The sequence below is a fragment of the Paroedura picta genome, chromosome 13 (genome assembly GCF_049243985.1).
Source record: "Paroedura picta isolate Pp20150507F chromosome 13, Ppicta_v3.0, whole genome shotgun sequence".
Taxonomy (NCBI): Eukaryota; Metazoa; Chordata; class Lepidosauria; order Squamata; family Gekkonidae; genus Paroedura; species Paroedura picta.
Genome location: NC_135381.1, coordinates 9,590,949 through 9,614,244, shown reverse-complemented (window position 1 = coordinate 9,614,244; position 23,296 = coordinate 9,590,949). Strand labels below are relative to the sequence as shown.

Here is a 23,296-nt window from a genome sequence, read left to right as displayed (position 1 = left end):
CACTTACATATACAGGGATTGTTCCTGCAAGAGAACTCTTGAAATAAACCAGGTTAGGTTCATCTGAAAGATTTTTTATTAAAAAAATAAACAGCAAAACATACATACAAACATACAGAGACCCATACAAGGCTAACTAAGAGAAAACCAGGGAGGAGTGGAGAGTAAGCAATTTTGGGGATGGTTATAGTTACAGTCTTGAAGATCCATGGAAGTGACAGCAGAATGACCATTGTTTCACAAGGACATGAAAACAGCTCTTAGTATTTGGTGGTATACTGCTTGTGAACGTGGAAGTCCCACGTAGCCATCATAACCTAGCCCAGGTTAGTAGGGAGGGACAGAATCCTGACATCTTTTCAAGACCTGGTAACCAGCCAAGAATTCTCTATTAGGCCTCTGGCTGATTTATTTCAGTTGCTTTTAAAACATATTGTACCTTTTTTTCTGTGTTTGAATATCTGGTAGTTTAGTCGATTCATGGGCCTGTAGTTCTCTTCATTTTATCTGGTAGCTACTGCAGAAGAATTTGGCTGTGAGGTGGTGGCAGGGGGTATAAATAAGCAAACAGCTCACAGTGATGGTAGGGCGGTACACATTAGGGCTGTAGAGAAAACAGGAATGTCCTCAAATATCTGCCACTTACGTAACACCAGGGAGCATAGTCCAATAGTCCAAATCAGGGGTAGTCAGCCTGTGGTCCTCCAGATGTTCATGGACTACAATTCCCATGAGCCCCTGCCAGCAAATGCTGGCAGGGGCTCATGGGAATTGTAGTCAATGAACATCTGGAGGACCACAAGTTGACTACCCCTGGTCCGAATCACTTAAATTTACATGAAAAGTGAGGTGCCTCTACTTCTGTTCCTGAAGGATGCCCAATAAACTTCATCCCAATTACTACCCATATCACAGCCTGACTGTGATTCCTTCCAGAAAACAAAGAGTTGGTTCTTATATGCTGCTTTTCTCTACCCAAAAAGTTTCAAGGCGGCCTTCCCTTCTCCCTTCCTCTCCTCACAACAGACGCCCTGTGAGGGAAGGGAGGCTGAGAGAGCTCAGAGAGAAACTGCTATTTGAGAACAGCTTACTGATAGGATTGTGACTAGCCCAAGGTCACCCAGCTGGCTGTATGTGAAAGAGGAGCGGTATCAAACCTGGCAGGCCAGATTAGAAGTAGCCATTCTTAACCACTACATCAAGCTGGATCCCAGCATGGGTGGGGTGCGGGAGAGAGATTTGCAACTTGTTTATAGGATTAGCCTTCTGATTGCCTCAGCTTCACCTAGGAACGTTCCTGATTAAACTCAAAGATTGTTTATTGTCTCAACAGATTCAGTGTCAGTGAGAGAAGAGCTGTTTTTATACCCTGCTTTTCACAACCCAAAGGAGTCTCAAAGCAGCTTATAAACACCTTTCCTTTCCCCACAACACACACTTTGTGGGGTAAGTGGGGCTGAGAGAGCTGTGACAGAACTGCTCTGTGATAACAGCCCTAAGAGAACTGTGACTAGCCCAAGGTTACCCAGCTGGCTGCAAGCGAAGGACTGGGGAATCCAACCCAATTCTCCAGATTGGAGTCCGCAGCTCTTAACCACTACACCACGCTGGGTGAGGACAAAAGATCCATTCCCCTAACCATTTCTTCAGCATGCTCAGCATTAACAAGAAAGTAAGACGGACGCTCCCAGCGAACAAAGCACCTTTTATTAAGCATCCAACTGCTTGGAGGACATTCAATGCAGCTTAAAACGCCAAATCTGCATTTCAGCCTCCTCTTGCAATTATAAAGGTGTTAGCTTAGAAGTTGATCCAAAGATACGCGTTAGCTTACAATAACCAAAACTTTCACATCTCTCTCCCAAGGGTCTTAATGTCAAAAAAAAAAAAAAAAAAAGAGGAGAAAAACGCTTCATCATCAACAAAGTACATGTCAGCAATCTTCCAAGGCTGAAACGGCTGTTTTGAAGCACGGCCTCCCCGTTTTTCAGAAGTACACTTTTGAAACGCCACAAATGAATGCACTCACGCTTTCACCAAGAAATGCCAGGCTGAAAGGAAGTCAGGCAGTGAGTAAGTGAGCAGGGCAGAGGTTCTACCCATGAAATGCATTTTCCCAGGAAAGGCTGGTACGGCGCTAACCAAGTGTCAGTGCAGTGGCTTCCTCATGCAAAATCTGCAAGTGGCATCCAAAGGGCTCAGCTGCAGTACCTGGACAATTCGTGTTCCAGTTAAACTGAAGTCACAGCGCCAGGGGCTTTAATAAAGGAACTGGAAATCTTCAGTACAAACTCTGCACTAAGAAGCTCCAGGGACCACTGCAGAAATCGTAGTTAGGTGGCCACCAGAATCTGCAGCAATGACATAGATTAGATCACAGACTGTAGTTTTGGTCCAGTTCTGTATGAACAGGATAGCAGCAAGCTAATGCCCATGAAACTTCACCTTTTGGAGTGGGAGAATATAGACAGCGGCCTACATTTTTCTAAACACCAACTTGCTCTCTCCCCGCAAGACATCCCTAAGGTGGATGGCAATTCCGGAGAAAACCAATAAAAGACCAAGTATCCTGGTGATGTTGCTAATTTGCCGGCTGGGGGGGGGGAGGGAACAGGAAGGTGGGTGTTGATTTTCGGTCCAATGTGAAAATACAGGAAATGGGACAAAGCTAAGAAGTCTCTGCAAGATGGGTTCAGCACTGGAAATTCCAAAAGGGGAGAAAGAAAGGCTTTATATGGTACATGTGCCATCATGATGCAAAGAACATTCAAAGTGTAGCTCTCCCCATCCTTCTGTTTGCAACCCCCCCCCCCCAGATTTAATTGGCACATAGGGAGGGGGGAGAGAAGGCGGGCTTCCTTTTCCCTCCTTTGTTCTGACTTCTGCGCCAACCCCCCCCCCCCACACACACTACTGAAAAATTCACAGCTACAGCAATTGCTACTGTCTAGTCTGACAGAATTCCTACCCCATCCATTTCACATGCACACACAATCCAACACGAAAGAACAAATTTGCCTGGTCAGTCTCAGGAAGGAAGCTCCATTTCTCCAACATGAAAGAAGCGAAGAGGCATCTTAGTGGCTTGAAAGTCAAACTCGAGTTTCTTCTCTTTTCTCCTAGAAAAAAAGGTGCCTCTAGCACTTAATTGCTGTTCTCCTAATGAACTGCCAACCAGTTATAACATAAATCGACACGCAAAATAGGCCCCACTAATCTAACTGTGGTTAAAATTCACTGGATGGTCCGTGGCTTTCCTGGGCTGCCGGATGGTATGTAGGGACAACAAATCTTCTACAAAATCCCCAGAGTTATTTGAAATTCCTATGGCAAGAGGGAAAAGTCAAGTAAACCAGCGTATGTTGAAAGACAGGTGCTCACCCCCTCCTCTTGTCCTTCTCAAGTGTGAGCCTAAGAGACTGCATGTCCCGAGACTGAGGCAGAACCTACAAGAGGCAAGTCATTGAGATTTGACCATAACTGTGATGAGAGAGATGGATAAAGAAAGAAAGTAACTGTGGTAACGGAGTGGGGGAGAACTGATGTTCTGATACCGTCACACCGAGACTTCTGCCAAATTTACGAGGAAGTAATAGGGGGTTAAAACAGAAGTCAACGCAAAAGTTCTTAGCGATTAACTCCTCTAATTGATACTTCAAAATTCCCAGCTGGTATCTGATAACTAGTGACATTTGTCACGGCAGCAATTATAGTCATTATACTGCAGTCACCAGAGGTTACGATACTATGATTCACCACAGGGACATGAGAGATGGCATTTTGCCGCTATGCACCGTGTTCCCCATGAAGAGAAGATGGTTTTAATGCTACTGTTATATCCATCCCATAAACACAGAGGCCATTTTGAAGAAGCAAGTGGAAGGGAGAAAGACTGAGCTGATTGCAGGATCTGCTTACAAAGCCATTGTGGGGAAGTAGGATGCAGATTTCAACAGTGTGACTAATCAGAAATCTTTCCTAGAACTAGGGAGTCATCGAGGAGGTGCCTGAAGTTATGAGCAAGGATCCATGCCCAGGGGAGACTTAAAATTCCATATTGACTGCTTCTGAAATAAAACACAGTTGCAAAAGCGTTTTGCCATGGTGGGTACAGTCTTATTGGATAAACAAAGGCCGCACAGGTGGACCAAATTTGGTGGAATTGTCACCCCCCATTACAACCTTTTTTTTTTTTTGTCTAAGTCTCATTTTCTAACTCCAGGCTTGATCATATGGGCACCCGCTCAAGTATGTCAACAGATAACATGTCACTAGAACATCTACTACTAATTATTATTTTGCTTTCGGGGGCAGAGTCACGCTTTACAAGGGAAGCTGTTGCAACACTTCTTGAGTGTGCTCGGAACAATAAATGAATAATAAACCTAAATTTCCTAAGAACCATGAACATTGAGCAACGCTTGCTTGAAAGAGGCTGCACAAGCACGTGTACTCGAATGAACGCTGACACAACCAAATTAATTATGGGAAAGGGCAGGGGAATAGCGCATCAGATGTGTGCGTTCGCTTACAGCCTTTTCCCTCCAAGGCAGAGGGCTCAAAGATATACTGCTTAAGGATACCCTTATGCATGTGGTTCATCAAAGAAGGTGGTTTAAATCTCTCGTATTGCACTTCAGCCGATGGGAGTTTTAATCGCAAGGCAGACCGGTCAATGTGCCGGCATTAAAAATGGACATTTCCTCACACAGCAGTACAATGTCCTGTTGATATAAAGGCCCAGCGAGTCTTGCACAGATGCCAGAGGCCCGGAACTTTTTAAAGCTGCTTGACTTTTTTGTCTGTGCTTTTAATGTTGATGTCTAGATGATCCACTTTGGTGGTGAGACGGTCCAGGATCTCGTCTTGGTCCTCGATTTCGGTCTGCAAGCCGAGTGCTAGATTCTTTAGGCGGCCCAGCCCGGAAGACATTTCATCTGCAAGAAGGCAGGTAAGAACAGGGTGAGGTTGGGAGACAACAGTCACTCTTACACAGTACCTAAGAGCTGCAGTGGCTGACCGCTTCCTCTTCTCCCGGATATCAGCTGCCCATGCTGAGGCCACAGGGAGACGAGGCAGCAGCCAGATAAGCTCACTAAAATAATTGTCAAGGGTATTAGTTTTTTGTTTCTACGAGCCACAGTGAAGATAGGGGTTGAAAAAGTGCGGCAATGATACAGAGGGAGCAGGTGGAACTTGCAGTATTCTCAATTAAGGAGCCAGTGGGTAAAGGAATGGCTGCTAATTTGAATCTCTGAATTCTCCTGCGGCTGAAAGAATGAATTAGGTGGCGTGTCACAATCTGCAACCGTTTATGTGACAACAGAATTATCTTTAAAGCAGGACAGATCCAGCTGCCGTTTTGCACTCATGAACCTTCATGCTCGCCCCCTGGAAATTCATTCAGCTACAGACACGTTCTTGTTTGCGGTCATCACGCGAGGAAGACGAGCTGTGATTTGGTTTAGATTTATTAAAATACGGCACCAAGCCAGCTACAAAACCCTGCAGCTTACAAAACCACAATCCAGCAAAGCATGGCAGTGCATTAGTTGTGAATTTTACAAGCCCTCTAGGGCAGGGGTAGTCAACCTGGGGTCCTCCAGATGTTCATGGACTACAATTCCCATGAGCAGTCCGTGAACATCTGGAGGACCACAGGTTGACTACCCCTGCTTTAGTGGAGAGAGTTCAGATTCCTTCCAGTCCTAAAGCCTCATGAGATTTTTCCCTACTCAAGATAACGGAGTGTGTGTGAATGAGTGAGTGAGTGAGTGAGAGAGACAGAGAGAGAGACAGAGAGAGACAGAGAGAGAACAAACAAGCCAGCAAATAGGACCCAGTCCACGCAATCAAGGAAGCCCTCCACAGGTTCCAACAATTGGCAGAAGTGCTGTGCGAGAGAACATTTACTGGCATGACCCTTTTCAGCCTATGGAAAGGCTCACAGAAACCAGTGGGTTACTTATGAAATAGCGGCTTCTCACCTAAATTGTTGTCGATCTTCTGGTGGTACGATCGGAGATATTGATTCTTGGGATAATTATCTGTTGGGACTGAAGTATTTGAACTGGCTCCTGTGGAACTGCAATCTGGGGGAGAAAGCAACGTCCTTTAATTTCATGCATATTAAAGATGATGATTTCCATTAGTGTAAGTTCTGAAGTATTATGCGGCTTTGGGGGAGTAATTTTGGCTTCTTATTTTGTTACTGGGACTCCTATTATGAACCTTGCTTGCAATTCTATGGGAGCAGCGCAGAACCACCCATCTTTAATCATTTAATAACAATAGTAATAATAATGCGGTGTCATGCAAGAGGCTGACTTTAACTTCGATGGTGTCAGTATTTCAATATGCAGCATATGGGCTGACCTTGGTTCTCAATCCAAAAATGCCAGCCCATCTTCTGCCCTGGATGGAGTATTGCACTAGGGTCTGATCTGGTTTCCTATAACCTGCTTGCCCTGTTATATTTTAGAAACATGGTCAGGGACTCTGCTTCCCAGCAGGCCTCTATGAATGGGGGGAAACCTCAAGTCACCACTAATCTCCATTCAGCCTTCTTGCTAAGTCACTGGAGAAGGGAAGGAGTAAAAAGGAAGAGAATGAGCTTTTCCTCACAATACATCTCCACTCCATTCTCCCTCTGAAACAAGAGACAAACGAGTCCCCTTCTGTTTCTAAGGTATCTCTGCGAAAGTGAAGCAGAATGGCACTTAAGGCATCTCTTTTTCTCTGTTCGCTCTCCTGGCATTTCCTTAGCAGGAAGCCCAAGAGGGGATGTGTTTGGAAGTGGCAGCCATGTAGAATCTCCCATGACCAGACTAAACCTATGAATTGATTACATGTTTAAATTCTGAGCGTTTTTGATGGGCTATGTGTGAACATATACACTGAAATGCACACAAACTGGCCCAAGCCTTTTTTCACCTTTGAAGGGCTACTATCAATTCAAGGAACACTTCTGACAGGTTATCTACCTGAAATGACAAAAAGATAGCTTATGTTTCTTGGGTCAGCCTTTAGACTTTCTTAACTTTTTTACCACTTGGAAACCCCTGGAACATTCTTCAAGCTTTGAGAAACCCCAGAAGTAGCACAATCGTGCAGAATATGGTAGGGAAGCAGAGCTGTGGACACGCCCACCTGGGGCCCCTCCCCTCCAGGTCCATCATTGGTCAGCTGGGGGGGTGTCAACATGATCATATTCCTATAAGGTCATATCACGCAACAAATGTTTAACAAGTTTTTTAAAATGTATAGAATTAATTAACTCCTACCCGTTCAGGAAACTTTTCCAGAGCTGCCAACAAACCCCAGGGTTTCATGAAACCCTGGTTGAGAAAGCCTGTCCTAATATTGCTAAAGGAAACTACATTACAGTGCTTTAATATAAGGCAGGACAACACAGAATGCCTTAGTTAAGGCAACGAATCAAGAGGAACCATCTTCTTATACTATTTTTTGTGGGGCCCTCCCTGAGAGCTTCTAGCTGCATCCGTTTTTCCAGAGATCAATCTGTTATTGAATAGAATGCTTGAAGAGCTCTTTCTGCATCACCAGAACACTCTTGAATTGTGCAATTCACAATCCTTGAGACTGAATCTAGAAATATATTTGTTTAGACATAATCAAGATGTATTGCTTCAACAACTGACTGATGCTCTACAGTAAACATAAGAGTCAAAATACAGATGTAGAACATTACTGGCCCCAACTCAAGGTATGCAATGGCTATACACAGCTGGATATGGCACCAGCAGAGAAGAGACACTTCCTGCCACCCTTGAGACCTGAATCCAGTAGTTGTTAATGCAGCTAACATATTCTCTCAATGTTGGAATGATACGCACGTACATGGAGCTGGTCCAGCAGACTCCCCTTGACTCTCTCTTGGGAACCCGTTTTTTTTAATTGAAACATACAAATTACCATTGCGTATGTGCATGGTTATACAAGGCTGCCTTTTTGTGCAGCTGTATGCCAATACATTGTTAATGATACATTGTTAGCTACAAGCTATTGTCTAATGTTTGAAGGTTAAACTCTCACGGTAACCACATCACATGCTGGGCTGAACACGGGCCAGGAGGGTGTGCCCTCACCGTAGTCTTGTCAGCACAAACACAGATGAACCCTACAGTCAAGCAGCTCCTGTGAAAATTAGACCTATTTCAAAATAATACTCAGAATGAAGAACTAAGAAGATGAGAATCAGCCAAGGGACTTGCAAGTGAAGGCGATAAACCAGATTCAACAAACCTGTATTATCCAGCTTCCTCAAGTTTGGATGACTCTCCTGGTACTTTGATTCTTGTTCCTTACTGGCTGACAAAGCTTCTTTTAATCTGGCGGGGACGGAAAAAAAACACGGTTTGTATACGTTTGTCTGCAAATCAAAAGGGGCCTTCCATAAAGAGCAATGTTCTTTGCTTCTGACCATCTGTTTTCCTTTGGGTAGTATGTTCCTGTCAAACTGTTACAATCTGTCCAGGGGTAAAAATGGGAATCAAGGCAGTCTCAGTTCCCTTTAGGAGGTTCATATCCCCTGAAGGTCTTTGGGAAAAAGACTCTGGGATGCAAAGGAGACCCTGTATGCTGCTAAAAGAAAAAGGCTGTGCATACATATTGGGGGGTGTCCGATGATGAAACCTATGGGGGGAAGCAGAATGCGATCAAGGAGTCAGGACAGGGTTTCCTCCCAATGTCTTGGTGCGGAATCAAGCAGTGAACCGTGCAATAGGGGTGTGGAATCAATCTGCAAAACCACACATGTTCTCTCTCTCAAAATATAATGGGTTTATACAGACAACAGCTTGCAGCTGCTTTTCCCAGAGTGAAAACAACAGCGGAGAAAAAGGATTAAGACTTCCCCCTTTTCGGCTTCCCACAACATTGCCTTCCTCGACAGAACCTCACAACTAAATTTGCAAAAGGAAACAACACAGGTGAGCATTCAGTTTAATTGTAAAAGTTGGGCTGCTGACAATTGCAATTCAGGCCGACAGTGTGGAACAAGGGGGAATTAATGTTCCAGTCTTAGAATCCTCTGAAGCCACTTAAATATATGCCCAAGCAGGTTGCAAACTTCTAACTTATTTTACAAACACCCTAGTATTTTTGTGTCATTAGCTACCTTGGTTCAATTTAGTGAAAGGCAGCTACATTGTTCTAAAAAACAATCACCAGGAAAGAGGTTTTATTTTGTATCTTCCCAAGACTCCTTGAACATAAGTGAGGGGTGTGAACAAAACCCAACTCAAAACACACGACAGGTGCCATGGTAATCACTTGATGTTCAAGGCTATTTTAAATCTCTCTCTAGGGTAGAGCTGGGACTGAACATCAAACACAGATTTGAGTCTTGATCTCACACAGCCCCTTTCATTCAGATTCTCAGTCCTCAAGACACAGTCTACATTACAGGAGGCTGCTTCATACAAAACGTTTTAGAGAATGACCCTTGGGCTTGAGTGTTCTCTCCTCTTACCCTTCTCCCTTCACGTACTCACACTTAATTACTTCCCGGTTCAGTGAGATGGTCTTTGTCTACAAACCCAAGACTAGAAGCCAGCTTGCATCCTGACTCCCAGGTCCGGGTTTGGAGGGCAAACTAGAATTTGCTCGTTTGGACTCAGTGGAAACCCAGAACTGATTCCATATGGACAAAGAGAAGTTGGGAAGGAGAGAAGATGAGCCCAAGTCTTGCTGAAGGTTATGATGGCTGGAACACTGAAGAGGCTCAGGTCATTCAGTATCTTCCCTAGCTCAGCTGTCCCCAATCCCCGGTCCGGCGACTGGGACCGGGCCACGGCTCCTCCTCATCCTCCCCAGCTGCAAGCCTCGCGGCTCCTTCGATGTGGCACCGCGCAGCTGCTGCTGACAGCACCCCCCAGTGGGCGGCGGGAAGTCAGGGGTGCCGGTGGGAAAGCAAGTGCAGTAGGGGCTCAGGCGGCGGCAGTGACGTCCCTCAGCAAAAGACTCCCCCCGCCCCCAGGCCTCAGTAAAATTGCGAAGCATTGACTGGTCCCCGGTGATAAAAGGTTGGGGACCACTGCCCTAGCTTCTTCGGAGGCGCACTCCGGTCACTTACTTGTTGCTTGCTTGGTAATCAGATGATCCGTTCTGCTCAGGCTTGCTCTCTGGCGGCTTGGCTTTAAAGTAATTCACAAAGCCTCCGAACACACTCTTAATGCTGTTGATGTGTTTCTGGCTGGTCTTTAAATCTTGCTCCATCTTGTCCACCATTCGCTCGCTACGTTTCAGAGCCTCACCCTGCCGCGTAAGCTCCTGCCGAAAAAGGGAAGGGGGAGATTGAGCTTCCCAAATAACCGGTCTTCAGCTGCCCTCCCTGTACCTAGTTGAAAGCAACAGACTTTACAGTTTTCCTCAGTGAGCTGCAGCTTAATGCCTGAGACGGTGGCAGAGGTTATGAGCACCTCCACGGCATTCATTTAAATGGGTGAAATACTGATAAAGCAGAAGGTCACAAGGTGAAGCTAAGGTTCTGCCAATATTAACTTTACAAAAACTAAAAATGCAGAGGGGGGGGGGCGGACTAGAACTGGAACCAAAAAAACCCAGCTGGTAACAGTTAGGATCTACAGAGGTTGAATGTCTGTAGTGTTGTTAGATTGCATGCACCAATAAGGAAACACATCCTTGAATATTTTGGTCAGCCTTTGGAAGAGAGCTAATGACTGAAAAGTAGACATCTTCTTTCATTAAGTGACTCTGATACTTCACAGCTCTTACGATGGAGCTACTATACATATTTTATGTTTTAAGAACTGGTGCGTGTTAAAACCAGACCTTTGAAGAAGGCCCTTTAAGAGCCAAAACGCGTATTGGTTCACATGGTGCAACGTTTCAGAGCCATTGTGCATACGTTTCATCGCATACTGGTTTGCAATAGCCTAGGGGCTTGACATATTTTTAATTCCTATAGTTGTTGTTTTTTTAATTGTGCACAATAAAAGTAATATAATTTTAACAACAATACAGGCATTCTACCTTTATAGGTCCTAACTGTTACCAGTTGGGGGGGGTTGGTTCCAATATTAACTTTAACCCAAAGCAGGCTCATTTCACGCACCTCAAGTTTAGTATTTTATGGTTCCCATCCTGGAACATCTGACCAGTTCAGTAGTCCAGAATAGCAACTATACATTAAGAATCTGCAGCACTTCTAGAAAGATCCCACTACTTCGATCACAGGGCTCTTTCAGTAAAGCCTCAAGGATTTTAACAGGAGACAAAAAGGTTCCGGCTGGCTTTAGCCAGCAGCTGAGTTTAAATTTAGCTCCTATACACAAATGATAGGGGGGGGGGGGGACTCACAAGCTTTATTTTAATTTTACCAACAATGCCACTACTGTGGGCTTTAATAAAAACCCTTTAAGGATGGTTTATACAAGCTAGCACACTTTCAAGAGTTTCATTTCCTAGCTGATCAAAAACTCGGAAATACTTATTTCAGCATATTTCAAATAACATAACAATGCAAACTCAGGACCATATCTTTTTGCCTCTAGACAAATTTCTCAGTAACAGCACGCATGGTTCCTAATGCCATAAGGCTCTTCTATGTTAAATTATAATGGGGGAAATCCTTATGATTCTTTTGTAATGCAGATCAGCATTACCCCCATGTGTGTATATGGTGCTGCCATTGCACTGGGCGGGGTGGGATGGTGAGCTTTTCTAATTTGGAAGATCCACCGAGGCCGGAAGACCTGCTGCTGGAAGAAAACGTTCTGTACACAGTTTTATGATGAGATACAGTAAGCCTTGGATCTCACCAGCTGCGGACATAACAAATGTGTAAAGTCAGGATTGTGGCATGTTCATTTTTAAGGCGTGCTGCTGCATGGCAATACTTTGGGCATTGTTATTCCTTTCTTGCGTACCTCTGACATGTCCACGCCAACGTGTTCCGATTCGTAAATAAGGGAGAGCGACCGGTGAGTGCTGTCCACGGTGGCCTGGGATCGCCGCAGAACTTCTTGCTGCAGGAACCTCTGCTTATCCATGGCTTCCCTGCGCTGCCTTTCAGCGGGGTCAATGGGATCGTCGTTTCTCTCGTTCCACTTCACCGGCTTCAAGTCCTCATCTTCATCCTCATCAAAGGGATTGTAGCTTTTAGGGTGAGCAGACATGATGGCAGCTGTGGATCTTTTCTTCCCCTGAGGACATAAGCAAAGCGATGGCAGAACGGAATTAAACCAACGTCCTTCAGACGCCAGCCAATTCCTTCATTTCAGAACTGGCCAAAATCCATGAGATGGAGAGCCAAACTCTGTAAAAACAGTAATGCCCTTGCCAAGATTTAAATAGATGCAGTGGACAGGGTTATACAAAGACAAGCCGCCAATCAAGATCCTCACCCTCAACCCAAAAAACACTGAAACTTAATCGATTCTCTCCTGTACTTCTTCATATTCGCCTTTGGATCACTGTTCTGGAGGCATGAAAGACAAAAGGGCAACTATAAGATACCCACTTTGGAAACAAATATGCCAAAGGATCAAAAGCCCGTGAGTCAAAGTCACCCTTTTGCCTTTCCTGGGTCATTTGTTTACGTTATCTCAAGCTGTCTGTTTAGCAGCAGACTTTCTGCAGTGAACCTACACTCCAGCTCTAGCATTTCACAGTACGCAAATCAGTAGTAGCAAGGCAGTACAGGGGGGACCAAAGTGTGACTCTCCAAATGTCCATGGACTACGATTACCATGAGCCCCTGCTAGCATGGGGTTGGCAGGGCCTCATGTTAATTGTAGTCCATGGACATCTGAGAGCCAGTTTGTCCAGCCCTATTAGATATATCAAAGGCAGGACACCCTTCACACTTCACAATAATACTGCTGATTAAAGAGGTTACAGTTTAAAATATTGATCCCTTTTGCTTTGTAAATTGACAAAACAAGATAAAACAGTTTCAAGTGGGTAACCGTGTTGGCCTGAAATCATGTCAGCATCCACCATATTTTTGATCTTGGCCTTCTTCCGCATTCCTTTAAATATTTTACAATTGCCTATGTTTTTTAAAGCAGCTTAAAGTTAATGCAACTAAACAGGGAAGTCATTACAGAGCCCAATCCAACGTGACTGGTTTAATCCTGGTCCCAGGACAGCTTGGTCCATTGCACTGTGCCAACTCCTCTACCGCAGCTGTATTCTGAAGGCACTCTGGTTAAGTCCACTCATTTAACTCACAAGGCTACTGGCTTCGGGAAGTGCTCATGTCACGCACAGAGGAAACCCTGGTAAGGATCATGACATAACCACATTGACCGATGAAGCTCTCTGCATAACCAAACAGCGATCCAAGTTAAACAGTAATGACAACTAGCTGTGTTTTAGCAGGGTGGTGGTGGTGAGCAATCACTACAGAAGTACTTAGGCAACCATTTGGTTAAATGCTTCTTTGGAAGTGGTTAAGAGTCCCCAGCATTGTGTCATACTGCCTGCTGGCACCTTTTTTGGTGCTTGCCAAGTGTTTTTCAGGAATGGGCCAGGGCTACGTAGGGCTTTTGCCCAGTAAGGGTAGCAGCTAACATATTGAGCAGCAGTAAATAGATAAAATAGATTTGATTGGCACTATTGTTTCTCTGTCAGCTTGTTTACAAGGTTCTCTCTCTAAAAGGTACAAAGTTCTACAAACAGAATCATGGAGTGGGGGTGGAGGATAAAAGTCTGCAAATCAATGCAAGGAAGGAAAGGCAAGCAGTTGAAACAAAACGGGAAATGCTTGGGGAGAATTCTGCCAAAGACTAGAGAGATAAGTTCCTGAATTCAATCTTCATCGACTTTCGAAAGCAAAACCTACAGTGGCAGAAGGCAGTAAGAGATTTCACCTGAGAATATTTGTATCATAATTCCTCTATTCAGTGGGTGTGCAAAATGCGTGCAAAATGCAAACCGTGTAACGGAAAAGGCAAGATCCAAACCAACTAAAGTGCTCCTTTCAGAAGGAGGTTACCTTGAATACTGAGCCATTGTCATTATGAAGAATATGCATTAACTAGGGGCCAAGCCTATTGCATTCATGAATACAACGGGGTGCTAGATTGAGGTGGGGGGGAAGAATTCTGCTGATGGCCTCTAACCCTCCCCCCAGGACCTGGAAAGGCTGCAGGCTGGAGGCCCCTGGGAAGGGAACTCACCAGCAGGGGCAGCTCTCAAGCAGCAAGGATATGCAACCTTGGATGGAAGTGGAAGGAGGAGGGGGTGGTCAGGGGAGGACAGAAGGCAACTGGTTGGCTGCTGGACAGACGGGGAAGCCGGTTGGAGGATAAGGCACTCAGGGGCGGGACAGCCACCCTGAATGGGTGTTAAGGGCTGAGTGGCACTTAAGCCATGAGACATGCTCCTCCTCCAAGGCCTTACCAGAAATATATTATGCCAATGGAGTTTTCTTATTGGAAGCAATTGGCTGAAATCTCACACCGTTAATCATGTAGTGGGGATTTAGTATCTTCTGCTAACTCAGTGCCGCAACCCAGTGGTATTCAACTTTCCCAGGCCCAGGAGACATCTTAAATCCTAAGATGGCAGTACAGGATCTATTAAGTTGGAAATAAGTGACATCAGAGTAGGATGTGTCAGGAAAAAGGGAAACAAGGCACGGATTACAGCCATGGATGAATCATTCCCAGTGTTAAATGACCCTCTTTAACTGTTCTCTCACCATGCAAGCAAACAGAAGTACACCCTTCCTAAAACAAAATTAATCACACAAATGTTTTTAAGGGTTCATAACCTACTTGAGGGTTCCAGTCCACACATCAAACATTACTGCACTGCTCCACACTGGCTCTGCCACATATCCATACAACGCTTTCTTATCTTGATAATTCCAGATGGGCAGCCACGTTACCTGGATAGCTCAGGCTAGGCTGAACTCATAAGCTTTTGGAAAATCAACAGGGAAGGAAGACAAGGGTTGCTACTGAAAGGCAGTCAAGGGCATACCACTTCCACCAGCCCCTAGCCTTGAAAACCCTACAGGGTCCACCTTGAGTTGGCTGCTACATCAGCCCCTTACACACATGGCCATATAGCTCTGTGGCAGCCAACCAAAAACACAAGCCCAGTGGCACCTTACAAGGATACCAGCATTCATTCCAGCATCAGATTTCATGAGTCAGAGAGAGCACCTCATCAGGTGCATGAAGCACTCATCCGTTAAGCATGATTACCTCACCTGAGTCAGTCAACCAGTTTCAGCATTGACCACTCTGACAATGGCTCATCAGGTTCTCCCGTCAAGGTCCTTCACAGCAAGGGTAGTCAACCTGTGGTCCTCCAGATGTCCATGGACTACAATTCGCTGGCAGGGGCTCATGGGAATTGTAGTCCATGGACATCTGGAGGATTACAGGTTGACTACCCCTGCTTCACAGAACTTCCTACCTTTTAACCTCACTCTGCTTTGGAAACTCAAAAGGTGACCTTGCGTCAACCTCTCTCAGCCTAACCTACCTCACAGGTTGGTTGTTGGGAGAATGAAGCCGAAAGGGAGAGAAGTTGTAAAGCACTCTGGGGATAAAAGCAGAATATAAATATAAAGGCTCCTCTCCTGGCACAAGTTTTTGCTAGTCTTGAAGATGTTACTGGACTCCTCCTCTTGCGGGGAGAGGAAGGGAAGGTTGTAAGACGCTTTGAGACTCCTCCCCGGGCAGTCAAAAGCGGGGTATAAAATCCTCCTCCTTCTCTTACAGCTACAGGCAGACCAACCCAACTCCCCATCTCGCCATAAGAAATAACACTAAATATGAACACCCTGATTGTAGGAAAGCTAGCATGTCAGGACCAGAGAGTCCTCCAGGTGTCAAAAGCAGAGTATAAAATCCAACTCTTCTCTGCTGCTGCTCTACAGCCACGGGCAGACCAACAGGGGTCCCCATCTCGCCCTGAGAAATAACACTAAATATGAACACCCTGCGCGTAGGAAAGCTAGCATGTCAGGACCAGAGGATCTAGGCTGGCCGGACTTCCCGACACTGCTCTTCTGCGTGCGGGGAGCAAACCTCCGAGGGAAGGCCGACCCGAGGGCGGCTAGGCCAGAGAGCAGAGGGGGAGGAGTGTGGAAAGGCGCCAGCCCCACTGACTTTAAAGACAAGGGAAAGAAAGACGGAGGGATTCAAGCCCAACGCCCCGGAGGAACCAACCGCGGGAAACTGCCGCCTGCTGCCCCTCGCCCTCTCCCCTGGGCAGCGCTCGCTCACCCGCAGTTGGTCAGTCGGTCGGTCGCCTTCGCGGATCGCTTCGCCTTCTCGCTTCCCGTCACGAGCCGAACCGCTGACGCTGCGCCCCGCCCCTCTTCGGAGCAAACCATCTCTGACGGAAGCGGGGGGGGGAGTGACAAGAGGAAATGGGGAAAGGTTCTGGGAAAAACAAATGCTGCTTTAAAAGGGGGGGTGATGATGGTGGGTTTGTTTTGTTTCTGTTTTGGATTAGAGTAGGGTAAAATAAAGAAACAATAAAAACATATTGGCTTAACTCTGTACAGCATGAAAGATCATCTGTTGTAATAGCGACGTTTTGGGGTTGGGGGCAAGATAACATTTTTATAATAATATTTTAAAACCTATCTGAAGGAGGGCATTCCAAAATCTTCGTGCTTAATGTAACCTTTTTTCTTTCTTTGGTAGTGATGCCATTACTTTTTTAAGGCACATTTTCAGTCTCCATTTCTGTATTCAAGGCTCCTTGGTTTTGTGTATCTGTCAGTCTGTGATATGACATATTTTCTTTATTGTATATTGGCATATATATATATATATATATAATAAAGTTCCTCTTTAAGGCAAAAAAAAATCATCTTCGTGCTTAAATGGACTGGCCCGGAGGAGTAAGGGCTTTCAAGTTAACTATTCGCATGATTGTATTACTATGGATGAACACAGCCCTGGGCCATCATGGGAGAGTAGTCTAAAATTTAAATAAACATTGTTCCAAGTGAGTAAGCGTGTTGGTGTGAAGTAGTTGTTGAAATAAATATTGTTTATGGAAGGGCAAAATTCCGGAAGTGAAGCCGCCACGGGCGCCGCCATGACGCCCCTCTGCCCTTTCGTGAGGCCTCACTCTGCAAACGCTCCTATCCAGATCGGCACTTCCTCGTGGGACGGCTCTCCCACTCCCGCCTCCCCCAGCCAAGTCCAGCGGGCCTTCACCATAGAGACGTCCAAGGCTAGCGCGGCGCCCCGTCCCCGCCAGGTTCCCAAAGCGGAAGCGCAGCCTCGCGTTCCCGGAGAAGGGCGGGGCGAGAGCCGCGGCACTCTCGCGAGAAGAGCGGCCGAAGCGGGCCGTGAGGGGAAGAGATGCGCGGCCGACGCGAGTGACATTCGGAGGCGCTTCGCAAGATGTCGGCCTTGGCCGTGGCTACGGCGGCGGCCGCCACGGCGGCTGCGGTGACGGCGGCGCGCTCGGAGAAGCCCAGCAGCCCCGGCTCGGCTCGGGGCTTCTACTTCAACACGGTGCTGTCGCTCGCCCGCTCGCTGGCCGTCCAGAGACCCGCTGCGCTGGAGAAGGTGCCGCTGAGGGGAGGCGAGGGGCGAGGGGGGAGGGGCGGCGACGTCACGCCGGGGGCGGGGCCTGCGGGTCCGACAGGTGTCCCTCCTGCAGCCCTGGTCCCACCAGCATCCCCCCTACAAGCGCCTTCCCTTGCATTTAGCCGCCCTGCAGGCGTGTTGCCAACCCTCCCCCGCGCCTTTTGGCCTCGCAACGGCCCTGCGAGGTAGGAAAGAGGCTAGCCCAAGGTCACCTTTCTGGAGCCAGCGTGGTGGGGTGGTGAAGAGCCCTGGTTTCTGGTCTGGAGAGCCAGGTTGGATTCCCTGCTCTGCCTGCACGTGCAGCCAGCTGGGTGACCTTGGGCTCCTCACAGGCCTGTGAGAGCTGTGCTAGAAGAGCAGTTCTGCTAGAGCTCTCTCAGTCTCACCTAACTCACAGGGTGTCTGTTGTGGGGAGAGGAAAGGAAGGCGGTTGTCGGTTGGTTTGAGACACATGAGGCCAGTTGGGTAGCCTTGGGCCAGCCACGGTTCTGTCAGAGCTCTCTCAGCCCCACCTAGGTCGCAGAGTGTCCGTTGTGAGGAGAGGAAGGGAAGGTGGTTGCAAGCTGCTTTGAAATACATGAGACCTGTTGGGTGGCCTTGGGCCAAGCACAGTTCTCTCACAGCTCTCTCAGCCCCACCTACCTCACAGGGTGCCTGCCGTGGGAAGAGGAAGGGAAAAGTATTGGCAAGCCGTTTGGAGACTCCTTCTTGCAGTGAAACGTGGGGTGTAAAAACCAACTCTTCTTTTTAACCTGGATCTCCATAATCTGGTCCTGCATCCTAAGCATAAATCTTAATGATACAAACAATTATATTTGGGGATGGGGGGATAGAAATACGATATGAAATATCATAACAGGTTTGTTATGAGGGTAGGAAAGTGGTAGCCATCTACAGCAGGGTTAGTCAACCTGTGGTCCTCCAGATGTCCATGGACTACAATTCCCATGAGCCCCTGCCAGCAAATGTTAGCAGGGGCTCATGGGAATTGTAGTCCACGGACATCTAGAGGACCACAGGTTGGATACCCCTGATCTAGAGGACCACAGTTTGACTACCCCTGATCTACAGGTTTTGGCTTCCCCCTCTCCCCGTGCCCTGCCAGTTAGGCCTGGCCAGTCAAGTGTCATCTGGTACCAACTCTGGACAGGGATAATTCCTCATTAGGTGGTAATAGACTATGGAACCAATCGATATCCTCACTGCCCCAAGCTCCCAAGTTTTCCTCCCTGAATATCAAGGCATGATAATTAGTAGGCCTGGCAACTCTAACTGCAATAGATAAGTAAAGTGGACCTGGTGCAGATTCTCTCCCTCCCTTCTTCCCTTTCTTGGCCATTGTTTATTTAATTCATCAAACCCCCACCTTTCTTCCCAGTGGAGGCTCAAAACAATTTACACTATTCTCTTCCATTCCTTTTTTATCACCCAAGAAATGCATCACTTTTTGGAGATTGGGAGGGACAATAATGGCCTTTTGCTGCACAGTAAAATGTGCATGATTTGTAAGAGGCTTAAAAAAAAGACCCTTACGTGGCACAGAACATGCTGGTTCTGCATCGCATGTACACAGCTGCATGCTGGGCACAGACCCATACCGAACAAATGGCAGCTAGATGGGTTTACAAGCTATTCTAGGTCAGAATATGGGGATAATATTCTTCCCTCCCACGCTCCTTCTTCAGGCAGCGTATAACTTATGCAGCAGGCTGCCTCTCTCAGTTTTCTTTCCTTCCTCTTTAAGGAGGTTGTTTAAGACAAAAAAGCCCCTTTATTAGGTCAGGGCATGAATGAGAACTGCAAGTAGAATTTAGGTCTTGGCTGTCTGTTTCTTGGCTAGATTTGGGCATGAATTTGTGTTCATCTCACATCTGAGTCTTGGAACAAGTCATGGCTTCAGTTTCTCTCCCTCTCAAAATGGGCAGGGGGAATTAATTGCCCTTAAATTGTTGTTGAAGGTGACATGGTTTGCAGTTGTTGTTGTGCTTTGGTGACCTGGGATTCTATGAGGAGGTGTCATTTTTCTTCTTTTAGATGTTGTGTTAACATTTAGGGAATGGGAAGCAATTCCGCCCCTCCTGTGTTTATTTACTTTAGTTATAGCTTAGGTTCCAGGCAGATTACAAAATATAAATACAATGCCATCATCAGACAGCATAATGCAGGGGTGGCTAATGCAGTTGGCTCTCCAGATGTCCATGGACTAAATTCCCATGCGACAGGCAGGGGCTCTTGGGAATTGTAGTCCATGGGCGTCTGGAGAGCCACCGTTTGGCCATCTCTGGCATAAAGCAAGCAGTGACTAGAGCGGGGAATATTGCATGGACTTGACTTCTCAGGGTAGGAAAATTATTATATGTGCAGTTGTAAGTTTTTGAAGGGGGAGAAAACAACTGATAGGGTATTAATTGAGTTTAGAGGGATACTGTAACTTGCTCCATTCCTCAAAAGAGAATGCACCTGGCCACCACTTTCACGTGCCGAGGAAATACTGCTATCATTATCAGTTTATCACAGTACTACCCAATAAGATATAATATCTATAATATCATTACATAATATCATTACATAAAAACAGGCAGCGAATCATCCAAGCCAGCTCATCATTTCTGCAGGTCAGCAGCTCATTGTGGGTAAGCTGAGAACTCACCCTAGTAGTACAAGCTGTGTATTGCACAACTTTATCAAATTTCTCTGTATCCGATAACAAATTACACGGTAAGGGGCAGCCAATCATATTTGCAAGAATGGTCCTAGAAATACTTCTGTGAGAGATCTGTACAGGGAGCAGAAAAGCACAATCCTGGCAGTTAATCAAAGAACTACTCTTATATGCTATTTGCATATTGTAAAGAACACCCTCCCCACTTCTCTCCTGCCTGCAAAACAGCAGGTTCATTTGCTGTTCATTTATTTAAAAATTAAATAATAATAATAATAATTTAATACAGAAGTCTTGCAGCCTGATCTTGCACAGGCTTTCAGTGTGGATAAACAAGGGATCTAGACACAGCCCTGTAATAAACGTGCAAGTTTGAATTGCTTTGATCTTCCTGTTTGAACCATCTTTCTATTTAGATCTTTGAAGTAGCTTTATCACGCTAAACAAATCTCTTTCATAATTTATGTTATGCATAGAAGATTCAGGTGAGTACCTCGTGTTGGTACAGCAGAACAAAATCTTAGTCCGGTGGCACCTTGAAGACCAACAACATCAGTTAATCAGATGGAAGAGAGCCTCCTGTGCTATGCAAAGGCTTAGATAGTAATCCTTTATGAGAACTGGGATAGACTCACAGAATCATATTGTTGGAAAGGGCCCTACAGGCAATGTAGTCCAACCCCCTGCTTAATGCAGGATCAGTGTAAAGCAGGGGTAGTCAGCCTGTGGTTCTCCAGATGTTCATTGACTACAATTTCCATGAGCCCCTGCCAGCAAATGCTGTTGACTACCCCTGGTGTAAAGTACCTGCCCAGCAGCTGCTTGAAGACTGCCAGGGAAGGGGAGCTCACCATCTCCTTAGGCGGTCAATTCCACTGCTGAACTACTCTGACTGTGAAATCCTGCCCTCCCCCAATATCTAGCTGTACCATTCTAGATGTTTAAATTCATTAATGCAGGTCCCCTCCTCTGCTGCCAAAACAAACCTTTCCTTGCCCTCCTCTAAGTGACAACCTTTCAAATACTTCAAGAGAGCCATCATTTCCCCTCTCAAACTCATCTTCTCCAGGCTAAACATTCCCAGGTCTTTCAGCCTTTCCTCATAGGGCTTGGTACCCAGCCCCAGGATCTTTCTCCTCTGCACCCTCTCAATTTTCAAAAACATTCGTTTTGAAGTGAGGCCTCCAGAACTGCGCACCCTACTCTAGGTGGGGTCTGACTAATGTGGTATATAGTGGGACTATGACATCTTGTGATTTTGATACGATACCTCTGTTGATGTTACAAGCATGCCTCTGTGTTCACCTATGAAATGTATTTATTTGTTTGCCTTATGTTACTCTAGATGGTTTTTGTACTTTTTTGAGCATATGATGAAATATTAACATTATTCATTTTGAACATCATGTGAGAGAAAGGCAAGCTTAATACTTTGAGCTGGCAAATTAATCTGCTATTTAATTTAAAGATTACAGTGGAAAGCTTTAATCAGGTACACCTGCCAGATAAATATTGAGTTCTTTAGCAATACCGTACATGATGAAAGCTTTGCCATAGATAGAGATACTGGTATTCACTATACAGAGATAGTGTTATTTGCAAAGTGAACAAGCTGGTTCCCGAATCAACCGTGCCCTACTTCCATGTTTTCAAATGAACAGGTCTGCATACAGGCCGCAGTTTCCATCTGGGGACGAATGATTGGTCCTTGTTTTAGTGAAGCTCCTTTGAGCAAAAAGAGCATTGCAATCTGCAAATAGTTCAGTGCTGGAGAGAGAATGGTTTATATTTTGTTGGAACTGTAGCTTGGCTTGTCATCATGGCTGACAGTGTTATAAAACCCAATATAAAAATAAGCTGTTGCTTGCTAAGAGGGTTTGTAGCCTAAAATAGATGAAGCCACTGGGGAGGACAAGCAAGGGGAAAAACAAAAGGGAAGATAAGAATTAAGTAACACACTAATGTTTTTCTATTTCATCTTTTGTCCTCCCTGAGAACTCACAGTTTGTGTTCTCCTTGCAGAGAGAGAGAACCAACAGTGAAGGGCCTTCTGTATTGCCTGTGTAATTAATTAGATTAGTCCATGAGGCAATACAGAAAGTTAAATTACCACTTGCGTAAGTTCCAGAGAGAGAAGCTTATGCTACAATAGATCTGTTAGTCCAGTCTTTCTCAACTTTTTTAACATTGAGAAACCCCTGAAGCATTCTTCAGGTTTCAAGAAATCCTAGAAGCAATTGTGCTGAATATGGCTGAGAAGCATAGATGTGTACACCTGAGGCACCTCCCTATCCCACCCCCTCCAGGCTGATCACTGGCCATTTTGGGAGGGGGGGCAGGATGACATGACCATATATGTTATCTCACCCAATAAATGTTTCACAAATTACAAAAATATCTAAAAAATTCACTCCCACCCATTCAGGAAACCCTTCTAGGACTGAAACCCTGGTTGAGAAAGCCTGTGTTAGTTTTTAAACAACATGGTTTCTCACTTACAAAAGGGCATTCTTGGTTTCTTGGAAGATCCCTTCAGTGCTTATGTCTTATTCACAACATGATTGTTGAGTTATTGTCTAGTTCTTTATGATGCAAAACCAAAACCAAAAAAGGAACACAACCCAACCTTAACAGGTAGGAACTCAGAAGTTGAGTGTGCGTCAGAAAAAAAGCTGTGTGTGTGCATGTATGTATGTATGTGTGTGTGTGTGTGTGTGTGTGTGTGTGTGTATATGTGTTTACATACACACACATTGATTTTTACAATAAAGATGCTCACACTGTCCCCCCTTTCCCCCTGCAGGTACAGAAACTACTATGTATGTGTCCGGTGGATATCCATGGGATCTTTCAGCTGGATGAGCGTCGCAGAGATGCTGTGCTTGCTTTGGGAATTTTTCTTATTGAATCTGACCTACAGGTACACACGAATTACATTTCTCAATAACTGGCTAGAAAAGCTGTGAGAGCACCAATGTTTTTGAATAAAACATGCATATAGCTTTTGGTCAGTGGCTTGATCAAATTCTTTGTCCCTGGTCTGAAGCTAGGTTTTCAGGAAACTTTCCCTTTAGGT

General features: G+C 45.6%; 2 protein-coding genes across 3 annotated transcripts in view; one reads left to right on the top strand and one right to left on the bottom strand.

The window, feature by feature from the left end:
- Positions 1 to 1,690: 1,690 nt before the first annotated feature.
- Positions 1,691 to 16,356, bottom strand: SNAP29 (synaptosome associated protein 29). 2 transcript variants are annotated; one of them, XM_077307667.1, is made up of 6 exons: positions 16,233 to 16,356; positions 11,913 to 12,188; positions 10,097 to 10,293; positions 8,266 to 8,351; positions 5,988 to 6,092; positions 1,691 to 4,937 (listed from the first exon to the last, which is right to left on the bottom strand). In XM_077307667.1, the coding sequence occupies exons 2-6, from the start codon at positions 12,159 to 12,161 to the stop codon at positions 4,780 to 4,782; spliced, it is 795 nt and encodes a 264-aa protein (XP_077163782.1). In that variant the 5' UTR covers positions 12,162 to 12,188; positions 16,233 to 16,356; the 3' UTR covers positions 1,691 to 4,779. The 2 variants fall into 2 exon arrangements, with proteins under 2 accessions (XP_077163782.1, XP_077163784.1); XM_077307669.1 differs by lacking the exon at positions 16,233 to 16,356 and adding an exon at positions 16,176 to 16,197.
- Positions 16,357 to 17,289: 933 nt separating this feature from the next.
- The window catches only part of PI4KA (phosphatidylinositol 4-kinase alpha), a 75,649-nt gene continuing 69,642 nt past the window's right edge, over positions 17,290 to 23,296 (top strand). The window contains exons 1-2 of the mRNA XM_077309065.1: positions 17,290 to 17,537; positions 23,024 to 23,140. Of these exons, the coding sequence (XP_077165180.1) occupies positions 17,370 to 17,537; positions 23,024 to 23,140 (285 nt within the window). The 5' untranslated portion in view covers positions 17,290 to 17,369. The remainder of the gene's footprint in view (positions 17,538 to 23,023; positions 23,141 to 23,296) is intronic.